Source organism: Vicugna pacos, chromosome 1 (genome assembly GCF_048564905.1).
Source record: "Vicugna pacos chromosome 1, VicPac4, whole genome shotgun sequence".
Taxonomy (NCBI): Eukaryota; Metazoa; Chordata; class Mammalia; order Artiodactyla; family Camelidae; genus Vicugna; species Vicugna pacos.
The window spans coordinates 4492874-4512386 of record NC_132987.1 but is presented as its reverse complement, the minus strand read 5'-3'; the positions used below and the strand labels follow the sequence as shown (position 1 = coordinate 4512386).

General features: G+C 45.9%; 2 protein-coding genes and 1 long non-coding RNA gene across 5 annotated transcripts in view; 1 reads left to right on the top strand and 2 right to left on the bottom strand.

The window, feature by feature from the left end:
• The window catches only part of OXNAD1 (oxidoreductase NAD binding domain containing 1), a 50491-nt gene extending 39431 nt beyond the window's left edge, over window positions 1-11060 (bottom strand). The window contains exons 1-4 of one of the 2 annotated variants that reach the window (XM_015240142.3): window positions 10953-11060; window positions 6134-6279; window positions 3914-4040; window positions 3588-3651 (exon numbers count right to left, since the gene is read on the bottom strand). In XM_015240142.3, coding sequence (XP_015095628.1) covers window positions 3588-3651; window positions 3914-4032 — 183 coding nt within the window. In that variant the 5' untranslated portion in view covers window positions 4033-4040; window positions 6134-6279; window positions 10953-11060. Of the gene's footprint in view, window positions 1-3587; window positions 3652-3913; window positions 4041-6133; window positions 6280-6392; window positions 6822-10952 lie in introns of those variants that run through there. The other variant, XM_015240144.3, reaches the window with a different exon arrangement.
• A 158-nt stretch (window positions 11061-11218) lies between these two features.
• Window positions 11219-16517, top strand: DPH3 (diphthamide biosynthesis 3). The gene is made up of 3 exons (XM_006205290.4): window positions 11219-11419; window positions 11951-12025; window positions 15304-16517. Exons 1-3 carry the CDS (start codon window positions 11312-11314, stop codon window positions 15367-15369), a joined length of 249 nt encoding a protein of 82 aa, XP_006205352.1. The 5' UTR covers window positions 11219-11311; the 3' UTR covers window positions 15370-16517.
• A 351-nt stretch (window positions 16518-16868) lies between these two features.
• LOC140687847 (uncharacterized) lies at window positions 16869-19461 on the bottom strand. 2 transcript variants are annotated; one of them, XR_012062528.1, is made up of 4 exons: window positions 19241-19461; window positions 18468-18579; window positions 17424-17668; window positions 16869-17053 (listed from the first exon to the last, which is right to left on the bottom strand). It is a non-coding gene; the product is annotated as an uncharacterized lncRNA (long non-coding RNA). The 2 variants fall into 2 exon arrangements; XR_012062506.1 differs by lacking the exon at window positions 18468-18579.
• Window positions 19462-19513: the final 52 nt, after the last annotated feature.

Genomic DNA, 19513 nt, shown 5'->3' with positions numbered 1-19513 from the left:
TGGCCTACAGAAGGGACTGCGCCCCCAAATGACATTAACAGCAGCATCAGAAGGAAAAGACAACAGTGGTGGACAGCTGGCCCAGGAGTCTGGACCAGGCCTGTAAGACCTATCATAATCTAATTCAACTGTTTACCAAATGTCTGTCTCTCTATCAACATTGAAAGTTACTGTTTTACTTTCAACCACATTGTTGCCCCCAATGTTTAGGACAGAAAGAGAACTCTCTACAGAGTTGTCACAGAGGGTAACTACTCATGATGCGTAAACTTTTTGCCTTTTATTATAAGTCTATTGCTAGAGCACATGTACAATGCTTGTGTGACAATTGTGTTTAAGTGGTAAAATGCATGGCCTATGAAGTATTTCTCTGTTAACATACCTCTCTCTTAGCCTGTTCACAGTACCTGATGAATCTTCCCCCAACGTGGATAACTAGGAAAGTATAAAGGAGGCCTGGCACCGAGGGACGTGATCTGGACCTGGAGCAGGAGCTGCCACCTCAGCTTCGAGGGATGAATATTTTGCTCACCAATGCTTTCTACTGAAAGATTTGCAATCAAAAGGAGAAATGATGGGGAAACTTGCACATGTTGAGGTATGCGGCAGTCATGCTGGCTTATGCATGGTTTGACGTAAACTTTACTGACCAAAGTGGCCTGCTTTATGGCCTTTTGAACAGGCATTGTACACCTGCTTTGGCCTTGAGAAGGCGCATGCACTTGAAAGTCAGAAATGGAGTAGCTGTGGTTCAGACCTCTGAGGCCACTGTGGTGTGTGGTTTCTGACATGTTTCTGTATTGTTGAGAACTTGAGTTTTCAGAGCTGTGTCAGACTCAGGACACCACCAGCCATTCTCAAAGCAGTGTCTGCTGGTGAAACCATGCAGGACCCTGTGGGTTCCTCTGTCAAGCTTATGATCAAACTCTCTACCTGAAACTTTATTCCTTTTTGTGTTCTGCGCCTGTTCCTCCTCAGGATTGAGAAGTATCAAAGAAAAAAGGGAAACTGGAACCAAACAGGACCCTGCGGGCATCCTCCCAACCCTGCCTCTTGTTTGTAGAAAAGGTAAAGTCTCTCAGGCCTCCACGAGCCACAAAAGAGCAGGCTCAAACAGCTAATGACTCAGTGTCCGATGCACATTCCTGAGTCGTTTTACAGACACTGTAACTGCCACCAGAGGGAAAAGCCAACTGCACGATGACCAGACTGAAGCCCCGAAGTAAGCTGTTCCATCTTGAGCAGGACCGAATCTGTGGCCAGCACAAGTCCAAGAACTGGCCTTAACATAATCGGATTACCACTATTGCTCATAATGATCTGTATGGGCATCAAAGTAATTGTAGCTTTTTCTGCTCCTATATGTAAATGGACAACTACAACTGTCAGCAAAGAGATGCTACAGACCCTCTTCCACTCTGAGAACATGGTACCCTCCGTCAGCATGAAGAAGTCACAGAAGACAGACCTCTGCCCATGACCCCACAGAAACAGAATGATGCTCTGATCAGCTTTAGGCAGGAAAGAGCTCTCCGCAGGAGACTCCTGTTGTCTGGTCACTAACCTTAAGCCAGGTGCCCCCATACTCTAGTCACTTCCGGCCCAAGCACACCTCTCAAAACTTGATCACACAATACCTTGCCTAACCCGTTGGTTCTTTCCTGGATCAAAGAAGTAGGAACGACGAATAAATTATTAGCAGATGTCCGGGTCTCTTCCCTAACTTCCCTCTTAGTATCTTGAGAACAAACTCTGTGAATAAGATATCTTCTAGAGAAAAGATCACAAGAAGTCGACAAGCCTGCATGCAGTGGGGAAGGGTGACAACTCTGACCCCCACCTCTCACCTCAATGATTAATTGAGATCCCTTTTCCCTTTAAAAACTTTCGAGGATGAGCAAACTCTTAAAAGTCAGTTTTTGCAGACACTGAGTCCATCATCTCCCCAGATCGCCAGCATTCTGATTAAAAGCAACTTTCCTTTCTACTAACACTGGCCTCTCTTGAGTGTTGATTTTTGAACGTCAAGCAGCGGGATCTGAGTTCGGTAACACAATCACATTATTAGATCTTATGTTAACTTTCTCTGTAGTTGTCTTAAACTTGGCTCAAAATAACTCCCCAAAAGGCTCAATAATTTTGTCCTGTAAAATTCTGAAATGCAGCTCTAATTTGGGATTGGCAAACAAGCCAAACCTGGGTGTTCCGGTAAATACCATTTTATTGGAAAACAGCCACACCTCTTTGTTTACATGGTGTCCAGGGCTATTTTCACACTACCAAGGCAGTTTTATAGCTGTAACTAAGCATGGCCCTTGAAGCCTAAAATACTCACTATCTGACCTTTTATGGTAAGTTTGCCAAACCCAACTCTAATTCTACCTATCTCAAAATACAACAGAAAAGAGTCCAGACCAAGCCTACTAAATAAACTGCTTTTTCTTCAAAACCAGAAAGGTTTCACTTTTAAAAAGAAATCCTAACAAATCTCACATTTACAAAATGAGCATTTTTGTGTGTTGAACAAACCGGAAAAAAGCATTTTCAGATTTATCATCAGTGGGGAAAGTATAGTTTCCCATACACCCATAAATCTATTATGCTAAAGTAATTTTACACAGATGCCGCAAAAACGCACTGGCTTGATGCTGAATACACAAACACACCACTCTTGGTCCTAAAGCAGTGTTCTGAAAGTAGCATTAGCTCGAAAAGCGGGACCTAAGTAATATACTTTTAAAGTATATTCTGCTTGTCAATGCTAAAAACTAAACTGCTGCCACAATACAACTTCTGAGAGTGCTCACAGAAGTGCTTAATCCCTTCTTTTAGTGAAATACAGTTTTTTCACTGTTAGTTTAAATACACTTACAACACTAAGCTAAATATACCCAAATTTGTGAAGAATCACTCAAAAAGCAAAATCAAATATCCAATTTATGTTTTTAAAAGAAAATGGGGTTACTCACTGAGCTGAAGGGTGAGGATCCTTCCTTTCCCAGCCCTGGACCCCTTCAGGAGGTGGGTTAGCCTTTCTACGGATGGTCTGAACGTGGTGGGAAAAATCTGCACATTTTTCCACTGGGGAAGGGCACCAAGGGCTCGCCCCACCTTCCTCTCTCAGATGTCAGTGCTCTCTCCCTTGATGAAACAAGAAGTTGTTCGAAAGTAGGGATGGGAACAAGGACTTTGAGACATGGTGCCAGGAAAAAAGAAAAAAGAAAAAAGAAAAAAAAAAGGAAAAGTAAGCTACTCATAAACTGCAGGCTCTACCAGAAGTCCTGCATCTAAAATACAACCCTAAATATTACACCTGTGGACTGTCCCCTCAACTGCTGCCACACGTCCATCATCAGAAATGCATTCATTCACTCCAAGTTAGAGGGAAAAACTGGCGTATTGTACTGTCATCTTTTCAAATCAGTTGTCACATGCCCCGTTCAGAAAAGCTCTGAAGAGAAAAATAACAAACTTTCCCTGACTGTCCTCTGAAGGGCTCAAGCTCGCGTAATCCCTCTCTGAAAGCGAGTCCTCGCTGCGGGCAAACCGCCAGCCGCGGAGACCCTGCCCCGGCCCCAGATACCCACCTCCCGTCGAACGACATCTGCAGTTCTCTCCAAGTGGTCAGTTTTCCTTCTGGATTTCATCATGCTTTAACGGAAAGTAAAATTAGGTTATTAAGTATTGTCCTCATAAAATTAATTAATTAGTAATTATCGTGACTATCCCAAATACAATTTGGCATTATAGGTCCCAGAAAACAGCCGAAGACAATCAGCACATCTAACTAAAGCTTAACGATCTCCAGGGGCATGCCCAGGCAAGCAAGGTGCTACGCGATGCCTCCCACAACCACCGGCAGGTCAGGTCTCTGAAAATCAACCTCCAATGACACTGACGGCTGACAGCTCACCTGCTGAGGGTGAGGTGGCGCACAGCGCTGGGCGGCGATCTCCACGAAGCAGCCTGCGTGCAGATGGCCCCGGCACAGCCCCGCAGCCACCCAGGAATCATGACAGCGGTACAGGCCATGGCGCTTCCTGGGAAACATGAGATTCAAAGTGAAAACATATGAAGCAAAAGTAGGGAAAAATCAGACTACCTCAGGGGACAGTGAAGAAGAGTCTGGACTTTTGCTGGTGCTGTTATGAGCTGATCTAACAGCAAAACAATGAAGGGCCTGGTTTCACCCTGAGAAAGCTTGTGCTACTAGAGTTGATTCGCTGGGTTGCCACAGAACACACATGTGTAATTATTGGTGCTGTCAAATGTTCATGGTCTTTATTAGTTTCCAACATCTCAGACCAAATTCATATGACTAATCTTATGCTATTAGAGAAGAGTGATTTTATAACTGCCTAGTAATTATATTCTCCCCAGAGTACCACCTAAGTCTTCAGTGTTCCTTGTTAGACAACGCACAAGGTGCAGACAGATTTCCTGAGGTTCACAGCAATAAGGATAAACAGACTCCAACTACATGCAGTAACACAGATGAGTATCACAAACATCACATTAAATGGAAAGAATGGAAGAAGCCAGACTCAAAAAAGCACATATTCTCTGAGCCTAGTCACAGAAACTACAAAAGCAGAAAAAAAATTAATATATGAAGCTAGAAATCAAGTTAGCAGTTCCCACTGGCAAGGTGGTAGTGACAGTGTTGTTTCTGAATCTGAATGCTGACTGCATGGGTATTCTCATTTTGAAAAAACTTCATCAAAACACAGAGGAGTTTCAGGGTAGTAAAATACTCTGTATGATACTACGTGTCACTATACATCTGTCCAAATCCACAGAACATACAACACCAGGAGTGAGTCATGGCGTTAGACTCTGGCTGATTATGATGTGTCAGTACAGGTCCATCAACTGTAACAAACATCCCACCCTTGGGGATAGGGTGACGGGGTAGGCTGTGCACGTGTCGGGGTGGGGAGTGTACGGGAAACCTCTGTACTCTACCCCTCAACTTTGCTGTGAACCTAAAACTGCTCTAAACAAATTAAGCCTTAAAAAAATGTAATTGATCTGTCTTCTTAGGATTTATGTACTTCTGTCTGTATGTTACACTTCAATAACAAATTAAAAAAAAATAAGCCAAAAGATTCTCCAATATTTCAAATTCCAAAAACTACTGGCCTATCAGGAAAAGTACTGATTGGGAGTGGGATAACACATTTCTGCCTCCTGTAGTTCTGTTTTCCTCAGCCAGTTTTTGAAACATTTCTTTGCCTGAGGTGGCCTCTTTAAAAAAAAATTATTTATTATTTAATTATTTCTTATTTTGGCCAGAGGTGGGGAGATAATCAAGTGTATTTATTTTCAGAGGAGGCAGTGGGGACTGAACCCAGGACCACCTCGTGCACGCTAGGCACGCGCTCTGCCACTTGAGCTATACCCTCCCCCTTGAGATGGCCTCTTTTAACATGTTATATTGCCTTGTACATCTGCCTTTCCCTATCTTAGTCGGCTTGACCATAAATGAAAATGTGCGAACACTCCAGTTTCTGAGACCTTTGAAAGGTACCATATAAACTCATTGTAAAAAATCTAGCGTTAGAAGAGATTCACGCGCAGTGTGCTGACATTCCTCCTCCACAATTGTGAATTTAGTCCTTCATTGGACATATATTTATTAACAGCCCATCACGTGGCACGCCCTGGGGATACAGACATGAACCAGGCAAAGACCTCGGGGAGCTTACATTTTAGAAGACAGAGGCAGGAAATAAATAAAGGTAAATAAATCAAGTAGTGATATAAGTTATATGCAATTTATTCAGTTACAGCCAAATCATATAAAAAAAGGCTCCATACTAGTCTTTAGATAAGATCTAGAGGGGTTGGGGTATAATAGATCAGTGGTAGAGCACGTGCTCGGCACGCACAGGGTCCTGGGTTCGATCCCCAGTGCCTCCATTCAGGGGAGAAATAAATCTATTTCCTGCCAGAGTATGACGCAGCCTTGGTGTGGATGAACATGCTACCGGCTGCCTTTCTCCCCGGTCAATGAAAGCAGCATAAGGCCTCTTTCACCCCACGTAAGACTACTAAATGCAGTTTCTCTCCTTTGAATGTGCTAAACTAAAAATGGTACGTCAATCACTGGAAGAAAGAAGGCGAAACTTACTTTAGAAGCCCAAGAGCATTTAGGAGTCATTAAACGTAGGGCTGGCTGGCTGGCTGGCAATATTCTGGTCCTGGAATTACACTGAGCCCTTTGGAGACACCCCGGCTGGAACAGTGTTTCCATACAGTGACACTCCCACAAAATTCCTGCAATGACAGAGACGACATATAAGAACAATATTCTGGGAAACTGTTGAAAGGCACCGCTGTCTCTTAGCTGCAAAAGGACAGGCTCGCTGTAATCAGCCAGCACCACTTACAGCCAGCCTGCTCTCAGTGAGCCTCTGCCATCCATTCCTCCTCCTCGGGTTTCTGCTTTTCTGTCTGGTTGTTTCTCTTGCTGCGTCTCGTTCTCGTCTTCCTTGGCCTGTCTTTAACGCCTGCTGCTTACTCAGGCTACCCACTCCATGAAAGCCAGACCAAGTGCCGGAAGGACAGTTATGTGTCATTTCCCTGATACTGTTTAACTGATGTAGAGTTAAATATGGACATGCTATTCTGCTCAGTGTTTTGGACAAGTATTGCTAAAATAAACTGTCCTCTTATAAGACACATCTTTTAGTGATCATGCTGTTTGAATGGTCTACTGCTCAGCTGAACTGGTATACAAAGAAACAGTAATTCTTAAAAGCTGTTCTCTTTAAAATTCTAAAATCTTGTTTTTTAATGAGAGTAACCACGACCAAGAGTGACACCTATTGGTAAATAAAGGGTATTTTTTATCAAATTGTGTTCAAAGTGCCTTCCAAAGCAATAAGGTATTAAAAAAAAAAACCTTCCCATATTTTGAAGTATGTCCACTGGTTTAATACATTCCATGTAAGTATTAATTAACTGTAAAAAAGTTATATATATTAAGTAATTTTCAAAACCAGACAAAAAAGAATATTCTATCAATGTCTGTATCCCCATGGGCCTTAACTCACCAAATTTTTTTTTCTGAAAGAGAAAAGTATCATAAATGCTAAATAAAACCTCTGTCCATTTAAGGAGTTAAATTACCGGAAGCAACAGCTTAAATTTAAGATTTAAAATGAACTCTACTAGTTTCTATTCAATAAGTACATTCAAATTAATTAACACTTACTGGGGTGCCAGGCACTATTTTAGGCTGTGGAGACCCAATAAAGAACCAGACACAAGGCCCTGTCATTATGAAGTTTTTACCACAATGTGCACAACAGATAATAAACAGAGAATGAACAAGACAATTACAGGCTACCATGAGCGTGAGGAAGGAAGTAAGATGGGTGGGGTAAGTGGGGGAGTATCAGGAAAGGTCTCTCTCAAGAGACATCTGAGCTGAGAGGCTGCCAAGCAGGCCCCATCACAGAAACAAGCCTGGTGTGTTACAGGAAGCAAGGCCAGTGTGACCGGACAGCAGTGAGCTGGGGAGAGGGACAGGAGATGGGGTGGAGCAGGCAGACACGTGCCAGGTCACATCAGGCCCTGGGAAGGGTGTGGACTTTTTCCTAAGGGCCACGGGAAGCAACCGAGGGGTTTGAATAAACCAGGAGAGGGATGTCATTCAATTTACATTAAAAGATCCTTCATAAAGACTAGATTGCAGCGGGGCAAGGGTCGAAGCAGGAAATTCAGTTAGAAGGCTCCAGTCTAGGACTAGACAGGATAAAACTCTGAAACAGCAGAAGTTGATGGACATGGAGCACATTCTGGGATGAGAGTCCTACGACTTGCTGAGGGACTGGATGAGGCATGAGAAAGCAATGAGAGAAAGAAAAACCTCCAAGAGCACTAATGCATTGAAATAAACTCACAGAACTAGCACCACGCCCTCTGATTTAGAATCCTAGGTGCCACTGAGGAAGCAAAGGGGCTCCTTGCATTTGATAAGGGAACTCGAGTGGAATACAAGTTATTACAGAGCGCCTGGCATAGAATCAGCGGAACTGGGCTCAGATCTGACACCCTTTTGCTTGTTGACCTTGGGTCACCTCTTATTATCTGCAAATGGAGATGAGATGCCAACACCACCTCACTGGACTGCTGAGAGGAATAAATGTCTGTGCAAGTACCTGGCAGGCAAGAGCGTTACTCAAAACCAACCCAAATAAGTTATCCCCGCCCAGCAATCCAGAAAGGCAGTGGTCTGATGTTGCCGTAAACAACTGTTCAGCCTGACAGAATACAGCACCGGGCGGAAGGAGGGGAACAGCTCAGAGGTGGAGCCCATGTTTAGCATGCACGAGGTCCTGGGTTCATTTCCCAGTACCGCCGTTAAAAACATAAACAAACAAATAAACAGCACTCAGAAAATACAGCTGCTATCACATAATTATGACCTAGTTCTAAATTCAATCTTATACTAAGAATCCTGGTCAGTATTATTTTCCAAATCAGCAGTGTTATGATTAAAAAACATTATTTTTAAACCATTAACTTGTGAACTCAAATGACTGTACAGCAACAAGTAAATCTGCTTTTGTTATGCTCTCAGAGCCCAAAATGTCTCATTATAAAATGTTTCTATTCCCTTCTAGGAGCAAATGTGAAGTTGAGTAGTCGCTGTAATGTTTTATTTTAAAAAGCTGGGTGGCATAAAATCATGCCTCACAGGCTTGGCTAGGGTTTCACTTTAATCAGCACAGTATGAACTCAGACTGGCAGAACAACACAGGGAACTACCTGTGGCCAGACAAAGCGTAGCAACAGACTGGCAGGGTGAAAGTAGGATGGAAGGTCGAGGCAACCCCCAAATCTAGGTCGCAAGGGAACCAGCACTGCTCTAGCGGAGAATCTCAGCGTCTGCGGGGTGCCGGACAGAGCCCCAGGTGCTGCCAATCGAATCTAGCTTTGCTTCCAGCACCATCATGTCACAGGTGGCATACAAGCTAATTAAGAGCCTCATTTCCGGGTCAGACAGGCCTGAGTTCTCATCACAGCTTACTGCCACTTACCAGCGTTGCCCCTTTGGGCGAGTTCGTAAACCTCAGCCCTTAAACCACAAGTTTCCCACTGATACTTACACTTCATTGGGCCATTTTAATGACATAATGGATGTAAACCATCTGGTACAGGGTCTGGAACACAGGGTCAATTACTATTAATAACTGGTTCATTCATTTTCGTTTTTCCATTTTAGGTAATACTGAGAAAAGCTGAAAAATTACAACGAAAAATTATCCATCAACTCCTGTAACCAAAGGATTACTAACCTCAGATTTTAAGATTACCCAGCAAATTGTTTTTGACAGATCCAAAGTGCTTTCAAAAGGTCTATCAATTTATATTTCCATAAACCAAATTATGACTGCTCTCATTTCTGTACATTCAAAAACGGCTCACTTTTTTTTTGTAGGTTCTTATGCTCAGAAGCACTGAGGAACTAAAGATGGTCCCCAACCTCAAAATGATCACTGGGGCCACAGAACAGACACTGGACTCTCTCCCCTGTCCTCCTCTCTCCAAGAGGCTACTTGGAAAGTATCCTTGTCTACAAAAATACAGGGTGCAGCCACTGAGCTGTGTGGACTTTGCTGGAATTTCTCCTTTGCTCTGAGCAGAATCATCCCAGTTAAGCATCCACAGGTTTAACAAATGTTTAACAAATGTTAACTGCTGTGTAGATCTCCAATTAGGCAAAATGGAACGTTTGTGAAGCCTCTGAAATAATCTCCTATAAACCCCTTTAATGTAGTTCTAAATTTTCTCCCAGACTTCTCTGATCTCAGGTTTTCAAGCCATAAAAGGGCTAAATCAGGTGGAACTTCGGTGTGTACAAAATAGGTAACTTCATGCAAACCTCAATACGGTACATGTGATTGCTGAACCGAGTAAAACTCACAATTTCCATGCAAAAGTAGAATGTCAGATCTGAAAGGAATCTTGTAAATCACCTTTAACCCAATCCTTTTTTGGTCAGAAGAGGTTATAAGGCGCAAAGAATGTAAATATCCAGCTCCCAGAGCTAGTTCGCAACCATCACCTTCTGAGCCCCGATCTGCTTCTCAGCGATGCTTTTTCACTGCATTCCTTCTCTATCAAGATAAGAATAAATGCCTAGTGATGCAGCAATACCCCCGTGAAATCCCGTTTTACCAAAACAGGAACGAGCGCTGCTTTCAAGACAAACCACCTTTTACATACATGCCTACCGCTTCAAGGTACATAAAGACCTCGTAATCATAACTCTGCATGCTGATACCACTTTAAAAAAAAAAACTGTGATTCACGTAAGTTATTTTTTCCCAGACTGTGGGAACAGACAGGCTCTTCATTGCCTAGTGTGTGATTTTGGTCAAGATACTTGACTCTGTATCTCAAAGATTAATAATGCGGAATAACATCTAAACTCTCAGGGTTGATGGAAGAATTACATTTAGTGCAATACCTAACTGTAGTTAATAAGTTTAGATGCTTGGCAAACACAGGACTAGAACTCAACCTGCCCAACAGAACCTGCTTGGTCCTTTCGACAACATAATCTAGCACAAATGAAGACAACATGTGGTGAGGGAGATGTGGGGGTGTACTTGAATTGCCGGGTGCAGCCAGAACTACACGGTACGCGTCCACCCTGAGCTCAAGGTCACTTGGTGAATCAAAATTCCGTGGGAGCTTTTCGTCCGTATTTCGTCCGGAGGCGGGGAGGCGGGGAGGGAGGTTCCGGAGGCTGAGCTGTGTTCCCGCCGCCGCCTCAGACCCAGCAAAGCAGCGCCCCGTTTTCCCCCGGGGCGACGCTACCTAGGCCTGTTGCGGCCCTCCGCGCAGTTAAGGCCTCGCTAAAATCCGCGGAAGTGAAACACCGTAACCACCCCCGGAGGAAGGAATCTCCGCGCCAAAGCCGCCGGGGAACTCACCTTACAGAGCGAGGCCGGCCTCCGCTCCCGGCACCGGAGAGCTTCCGGCGTGCCCAACGTGACGCAGCTGCCGCGCGAGCGACCCCCACGTTTCATTGGTCGTTGTCGTCCGATGGGCGGAGAGGCGCGCGACCTCGCTGAGAGGTCTCCGCCCCCTAGCTCAGCCATCTCCATGGGGACCGCTACCCGGCACCCATTTGTCCGCCAAGCCTGGAATTGCGTCATTGCCTATGCGCCGGAAGCGGTCGTTCCTGCGCCGGTGCGCGGTGACGTCACCAGGCTGGGCCGCCGCCCGCGAAGTCAGGGCCCGGCCTGAGTCGGAGGGCGGGGGCGGCAGTCCTGTGCTGGCCCCAGTGACGATGGCGGTGTTTCACGACGAGGTGGAGATCGAAGACTTCCAATATGACGAGGACTCGGAGACGTACTTCTACCCCTGCCCATGTGGCGATAACTTCTGCATCACCAAGGTAATTAAGGGCCACACCCCGCGACTTTGTGGAGCAGGCGCGATCTCGCCCTGGTGCGGCCCTCCTGCCAGTCCGTCGCCCAGGTGGCCCCTAGTTATCCGCGCCCTTTTTTGGTCCGTTCTTGAATTCCCCGAAGTTGATACTCTGAGCTGTCAGTGGGCACATCGTTATGGTCTTTATTCGGGCCCCGGGGCGGGGCGGGGCGGGGCGGGAGCATGTCTTCTCGCCATCCTCTCCAACTTAAGGCTCCACTTTCTGGGATACTCCTCTGGAGGAAGGGACGTTTTTGTCTTCCCGGGGGTTTTGAGACGACTGAACCTTGATTCACCCTCCTGAGTGTTTCCCCCAAGTGACGCTTCCAGGGAAGAATGGAGCCGGCATTTCTTTTGCTTAGAAGGTCCTTGTGGTCCTCACATACTTTGTGGGGATGTAAGCCTCAAAAGAGCTTGCCCATAGAGGCGGGAGGGCTTGGGAGGAGGCGATCGCAAAGGGAAGACTGTGCTGACCATACGGTGTTTGATTTCGTTACAGGAGGATTTGGAGAATGGAGAAGACGTGGCAACGTGCCCTAGCTGCTCTCTCATTATAAAAGTGATTTATGACAAAGTAAGGGGCCACATTTTAAAAGGTGGGGGGAGGGTTGGGAGGACCTAGAGCAGACTGGTTTGTAAGTGGAGAATGTTGTCTAACAGTGTGGTAGGTAGATGCTATGTTTTGTAAAAACATGTTTTAAAACCGGCTAACTAAACAGCTGTCTTATAAAATTTTTAAAGCTCAAATTTAACTCATTTTAGCTTTGGAGAAGGCAATAGGGAAAAATGCTCTGAATCTAATGAAAATTATTGATTACTTATTAGATACAGGAAAAATAATTGTAAAGATTATTTGACAGTCTTTATGTTTCCTTTATTTAATAATTAAAATTGTTCGGGTCTCTTGGACTTCTTTTGAAGGGAGCAAGTGTATAGTATGTCTTACCTGACTTACACATAGAACTCTGCATTATCTTGTTTGAGATATAAGTCAGAGTTGTGAGTCTACAATTTTAATTTTAGTCTTTAGTTGTGCTAGCATTTTCACCCAAGGATACTGACAATAGAAAACAAAATAAATGTTATTACTGCCCACCTTCACTTAAACTTTTGATCAGTACTTTGAAGGGAGTCTTAAGTAATAAACTTAACATTCTTTTTTTCTGGGTTGTTTTTGTTTTTGAGATATAATTGACCTATAACAGAGCTTAACATTCATAAGGAAGAATCAAGGCACTCAGCCTCAGGACAGAAGCAGGCTGTAACTTAGACTGCACTTTAGAGGCTTACTGATTGATTCCTGCATTTAAATGTGTTCTGGAAGAAAAAGACAGCAGGACAAGGGAGATCAGGAATGCTGGTATGAGAAGGATTTGCAATTTTAGAGTGATCACGGCAGGTCTTATTAAGAAAGGCCTTACTGAGCAGAGATTGAAAGAGATGAGGGAGTGAGCCCTGTACAGAGAGGGGGTTGAGAGGGGAAAAGACGTCTGGCAAAGCGAACTTTCACTGAAGAGGCCCTGAGGCCAGAATATGCCCAGTGGTATCAAGGAGCGGCAAGGGGGCCAGGGCAGAGTAAGGAGGGTGAGAGCGCTCCAAGATGAAATGCAGGGAGTGGGGCAGAACACAGTGGTGTTTGTGGGCCACTTTTAAAAGGACTTTGGCTTTGCTGTGCATGCTTTGGGGAACCCCTGGAGGATTCTTGAACAAAGGAGTGCTGTGATCCAGCTTCAGTTTAAAAGAATGATGCTGGCTGCTCTGTTCAGAGTGGACTGTTGAGGGCGCAAGGAGAGAAGCTAGGAGGCTGCTGGACTAATCTAAGGAGGAGACGGGTGGCTTGGACCAGGCTGCAGCAGTGGAGGTAGTGAGAAGTGGTTAGGTTTTGGATGCACTTTAAAGGGTACAGTTGGTCATAGGATTTGAGAGGAATCAAGGAGGATTTCAATGTTTATGGCCTTCATAACCGGAAGGGTGGATTTACCATCCACTGAGGGGAGGGGACTGCAGGTACAGGGGCAGGCACTGGCCATACTCAGTTTGAGAGGTCTATTTTCATCCGTGGAGCGGGTGAGAAGGCAATTGGATATGCAGGTCTGGAGTTCCAAGAGTGATCAGCATATAGAGAGCATTTAGAGCCGTGAGACTGGGAGAAATCACCAGGCTGTGAGTGTAGTGATGGACCCAAGGTGGGACAGCCCTGGGGCTCCCCAGCACCGAGAGGGCAGGGAGGGAAGCGGAGCATCAGCAGAGCTGGCTAAAAGCACCCGCTGAGGAAGGAGGAAAACCACCAGTGCTGTATCCTGGAAGCCAGACAGGAAAAGGGAAGGAAGTGCTGATAGATCGAGAACTGAAAATTAACTGTGAGCCTTCACAGGGAGGCCACCCATGACGGTGATGAGAGTAGCTTCAGGGGAGTCACGGAGGCAGAGCCTGGGTGGTAGAAAACGCGTGGGGGGCAGCAGGGGGAGGTGTCTCTTGGGGAGGTTGCTGCGGAGGGAGCAGGGACCTGGGCAGGACTGGTCGGGGTGAGCATCAGGAGGGGGGTTGAGGTAGACACTCAGCTCCACGGGTGAGTGTAGACGCAGCAAGTTAGATTGAATGAGGGTTGTGGTTCTGCCAAGTGAGTAAGAAGGTGTGAGGGAAGGGCAGCTGTTGTGATAACTGACCAAGGAATTGAAACTAGGGAAACATTCGGGACTGAGGGGCAGTGGGAGTCCCGGGGGTTGAGGGTGGAATGAGGGATCCCAGGGGATAGATGACAGCCCCGGAGAGGGGGAGTGATGATAGTCTCATGCACAAGACTCAGAGTTGGTGGGTTTGAGAGAGGGAGTAATGGCAGAAGGGAGAGCCAGCCCCTCCTCCAGTCTGTGGGGCTCTGCGGAAACACACAGCTGCCTCTCGAGGGGTCGTGGGGGAGACCGTGTCCTCAGGGGATGGCCTCTTCTCCACCTCAGCACTGTGGGCACTGGGGCTGAATAACTGTTGCGCAGAGCTGTCCTGTGCATTGTGGGGTGTTCGGTAGCATCCTGGCCTCTGCCCCTTAGATGCCAGTAGCACCACCACCCAGTGTGTCAACCCAAACGTCTCCAGACATTGCCAAATGCCCCCAGAGACAAAAGCAACCCCTCCCTCCTACCACCCCTTGAGAACCTCGCGTTAGAACAAGGCGTGGGGATGTTTTTAAAGAGGCTGAGAATATACAGAGCACCTCACTGAGGGTGGACCGTAAACTCTGGACATCACAGTGGGAGGGTTCCAGGTGCTGGGCAGGAGTGAGAGGTTGATGGGGACAGATTACAGGCTGATGATAATGGGGTCAGGAGGTGAGGGGTACCCTTGGAGGCAGAGGTTTCCTGGGCTGACTGGCAGGAGCTAGGGTAAATAATCAAGAGACTGAACTTCATTTCCAGAGTAGCTGATATTGCAGATTATCTATGTTGAACATAAAGAGCTCTGCCTTTCAGTTGGAAGAAGTAATTACTTTGAAGAGGGCAGGTGTTTGAGTGACCACATACTGAAGTGGAGAAGTCTTAGTGTAAGTAGTAATTAGGACAGAAACTTAAAAGGTGTGACGTGTCTTTTGGAAATGTGGTTTCTGAGAAGTGGATACTCTGTAGTGAAGATGGACCTGTTTGTTTATAAGATGAGGTGCATTAAGTTCAGGACTAAAACTGATACGCTTTTAAGATTCTGATTCTGGCGCTGACACTGACTCACTGAACGAGGAGAAGTGATGGAGGAAAGGGAGAAGTTGGCAGAGCTGGCCTGATTCTGTACCAAAGCGAGTCTTAACGTTGTTGCATGTGTGACACAGATGCTCGGTGGTTAATGTGATTTCTTGTTCTGTCTTAGGATCAGTTTACGTGTGGAGAAACAGTCCCAGCCCCTTCCACCAACAAAGAATTAGTTAAATGCTGAAGAGGACTTTAGGAATCAAAAGCATGAACTTTGGGAACTGAGCCAGGCTGGAAAAATCAAATGCAAAGTTACCGGCTTTTGTAGTTTGCTGCTCCATTAGGGCGTGGACTCCTTCCATCGGCCGCCAAGTTCATCCTCAAAGAAGTGAGCCCACGTGGACATGTTCTTAATTTTCCATCTGAATTTAAAGGAAGATAATTTCAAAGCAGTGCTTTCTTCCCCTCCGTTGTGTTACGTTTTATATCTTACACACAATTATCTCATTATCTGCAAACAGCATATCTACCTCAAAGTCATTCAGATTCTTTAATTTAAAAAAATGGGGATTTTATTTTTTCAGTTTGTTATTAAGATGATTAAAGTTAGCCCTTTGTCATTTGACCTCAGCTTTGCGGTTCTAAACCAAAGAAATTTTGTTGCCCCCTAGCTGGTCAGGACACACCAGTCCCTGAGGTCTGGCCCTCAGTCAAGTGCCTGTGTTCTGTTCAGTGTGCCATTTCACTTATGCCACATACACTGAGTTCTGGTCATGCTGTTAAAGAGGAGATACACTGAGCTCAATTTTTTTAGAGCTAAAAGTTAGTGAAGAGGAAAAGTCAAAAAGTGAAATGGTCCGAGAAGGTGGAGTTTCGTTTCCAAGATTCTGCATGTTCCTTGAAAATCAGGACAAGAGAAGCAGAAAAACAGACAAGGGAAGTGAAATTGGTAACAGACTGAGAGAAGAATATGCCTGCTTCGCGATTTAAATGCTCGAGTGGGTTTGTGAAATCAGAGCAAATACTACTCCTGGGTCTGGGTTCTTGTCTGTGTCTGTTCTGAGGTGAGGCTAATGAAATTCCACTCCAGGGAGAGGTGAATGTCTTCATGGCAGTGCTTTCAGCATACTGAGCTGAATGGTAGTTGAAACCTTTCTAAGCTAAAAACTAACGATGAGAAAGAGAATCCAGTCTTCAGTAACTCAGCATCACCATCACAGCATCTCAGCGGTCAGCTGTTGGAGGATTTTGCGTATACTTTAGTTTATCTGCTCAGAAACCGTTCTCTTGGAAAGCACCCTTGGAAAGTTATTTTGGATAACTGTACCTATTAATTTATTATCAGAATAAATTTTACTGGCACACTAAGTAAAGGCAGAATATTCACATCCATTTGTTTTCATGTTTTTCTTCCCCTAAATACCAACATTATGTATCAAAAGGTTATAATGTGATTGTATATGAGGTGAAATCTTCACCTGCTTTGGGACGCTGAAAGTAGGTTTCTAGTAAGGACAGTACAGTTTTTAAATAGGGGAGAAATTGCTACTGCAATGAAAGAAATTGCAGTTCGGCCACATGGGTTTCAGTTCTGGATTTTTGTTATTTGGGGGGAAAATAGCTTTCAATTAAGTGGCAGTAAGGCAGAGGTAGTTGACATTTTTAGGTGAGTTATTCAGTTTGTTGCAGGGAAAGAAGGGTGATATTTTACCTAAGATTAATGATCAGTGGTCTAAGAGCCCATCTCCAGTCAGGACACCATTTGAATCTTGGTTCCTCCTCTGTGATCTTGGACAAATTTCTTAAATCTTTTTGTATCTCTGTGTCCTGGTCTGTGAAATATAGACCATAATAGTACCTTTTTCCCACGGTCGCGCTGGATTCATTCACTTGGCAAGGGTCCGTGGAGTGTTACCACCTGCCTGGCACTGAAAGCGGAGGAGACGTAGGTTTCAGCCATCACGGACTTACCCGCGACTGGAAGACAGGGTGCCGGCCGGGCTCGGGGCCCGGGAGGAAACCAGCCACCTGATGTGCTGCAGAGGGGCCGCCGCCCGCGCCCTGCTGAAGGGTAGACGGAAGGCCTCTCGGGTCTGGATGGGAATGAACCAGCCTCGTGAAAACGATTAAATGAGCTAGTGACCAAAACGGTCACCGCCATGCCTGTCACATGCGCCCCTCCTCCCCAAAAGTTAACTATTCTAATGCCAGAAGGAATTCATTGTCTTGAGCATTGACAGCATTACTAAAATAAATATGAAAAGTGCAGAGTATTGGACGCCCTTCCCACACACTCACGGAGTCTCTCTGGGGCTGGGTTTGGACAAGCCCTCCAGGTAGTTCTGAGGCAGCTCGAGTGTGAGAACCACGGGTCCAGAGCTGGTGTTAAACTTGGCAGCACATTGGAATCTCCTAGAGAGCTTTTCAACCCATGCTGCCGGACAGAGACTTCATTGGTCCATGTGCAGCTTGGGCATCAGAGTCCGTAGTCTCCCTGGGGATTCTAACGTGTAGCCCGAGCTAAGAACCAGCAGCAGACTTCTCTGGAAAAGAAAATTCACCATCATGAAGGATCCAGCTTTCTCAATGGTCACACCTTGTTAGCACCTGGGACAAGAGCATGGGCTCAGTGGGCCACCTGCTCTGTGTTCAGGTGTGCAATCAGCCTGAACAAGTGACTGCAGAGCCCACGCCGGGCTGATGACCCCAGTGGGGGCGTCCCAATCTGGGCAGCTCCTGAGCTGCGCCCCTACTTAAGCAGACAATCACATTTTCCCAGACACATTCCAGCTGCTAATTACACACCTGACAAAAGTGACCGCTTCTGCAGGTGGAATTAGGATTTCTTTTAACTTTGAGGATACCTGCCATTTCCTACTTCCTACAAAGGAAACTGCTTATGATTTCATATTTGACCAGGAAACCATCTTACAAATGATTCCTTTTTAAGGGTCAAAATAAAGGACACATGAAAAAAAATCAGTTAAAAATACTATCCCCCAATGAGTGTGTATATGTCCATGTATGACGACTGAAAAATTGTACTGAACACTGGAATTTGACACAACACTGTAAAATGATTATGAATCAATAAAAATGTAAAAAAAAAATACTATCCCTAGCTCAGAAAATGCTTAAAATGGGGGAGGGGTGTTCAAGGAAGACAGCCACCTTGGTCCTGGCAAATGAGGGGTATTTGATGGGGGAAGGGCTTCCATACGAAGTGGCTCCCATATTGGGGTGAATGTCGTAAGGCGGGAGGCATCCCAGTAAGTGGTACAGAGCACAGGCATTGCTGCAGTGGGTCCACCCCTGGGACTGAGACAGGTAAGCAGTTCTCACCTGAGACCTGACCGGGAGCAGACCAGTTACCAGGCATCACCAGGCAAAGATCTGGGGCTAGACCTCATCCTTAGAGAGGAGCTGAGCTCTTGGATAGGGCCGAAGTTCATACCTTTGGGCAAAGATTAACACCGAAATTGAGGGTGGGAAAGAGGGGAAACCAACTCTTAGTGGGTACCACCTGTGCTCTAGGCTGTTTACATAACAGCAGCACAGGGCACCCAGGGTCACCCCGGAGGGCATGGCGTCCCCCTCTACAACCTCAAACGGCAGAACTTGCAATATTACCGTAGTCATCTCTAAACTACCAATCGGTGATAATGACAAGAGTGAACCAGCGTGGATGGGGTCTTTGGGCCATTCAATGAGATTAAATGAAAGAATATATGTAAAGCAGCACAGTGTTTGCATGCAGTAAGGGCTCAAAGCCAACAATTTAATCTTACATATTTCTTGCTGTATCAGAAATGACTCAAGACTATGCCGAAGAAACTTAACCTGAATTTAAAAGTTCGGACAACAAGGAACTCAGCCGGGATGTGTCAGGGTTCAGTGCAGAGAAGCAGAAGAACCGTGAACGGTGGAGAACAAGGGATTTGTTAGAGGGTCAGACTTCACGTGGCTGTCGGGGCGACAAGGGGGCATCAAGACAAGACTGTTATCTCGGCATCTGGTGCTGAACTGAGCCTGAAGTAGCTACAGCTCAGCCAAACTCGTAGCTGGGGGGAAAAAAACGTTGGTGTGAACCAGAGAAAATACAAACTGGAGCGTACCTGTCTCTGCTCGCCTGCAGCCTGGCGGCGGTGGGGGACTTCCGGGGAAAGCGGGCGCCCTTCCCCAGGGAGCCGGAGAAGTAGCTGGCGCAGGACGAGGCAAGCGGGCACAGCAGCAGCAGTGCGCCTGAGCGCCCACAGTTCCCGGTGCTCTGCTCCAACCTTCAGAGCATAAACGTGTGTCCGCCCCTTTCCTTCTGGCTTCCAAACCTCGCACAAGCTTTCCCCGGCGGTCCGTGCTCACCCAGGACCATCCGGGGAAGGGGGTTCTGG

Bases quoted from the DNA above. Each gene is read 5' to 3' on its own strand.
- DPH3 (XM_006205290.4), top strand. From the start codon at position 11,312: ATGGCGGTGTTTCACGACGAGGTGGAGATCGAAGACTTCCAATATGAC. The intron at 11,420-11,950 runs GTAATTAAGGGC...ATTTCGTTACAG, and splicing joins ATAACTTCTGCATCACCAAG to GAGGATTTGGAGAATGGAGA. The intron at 12,026-15,303 runs GTAAGGGGCCAC...GTTCTGTCTTAG, and splicing joins TAAAAGTGATTTATGACAAA to GATCAGTTTACGTGTGGAGA.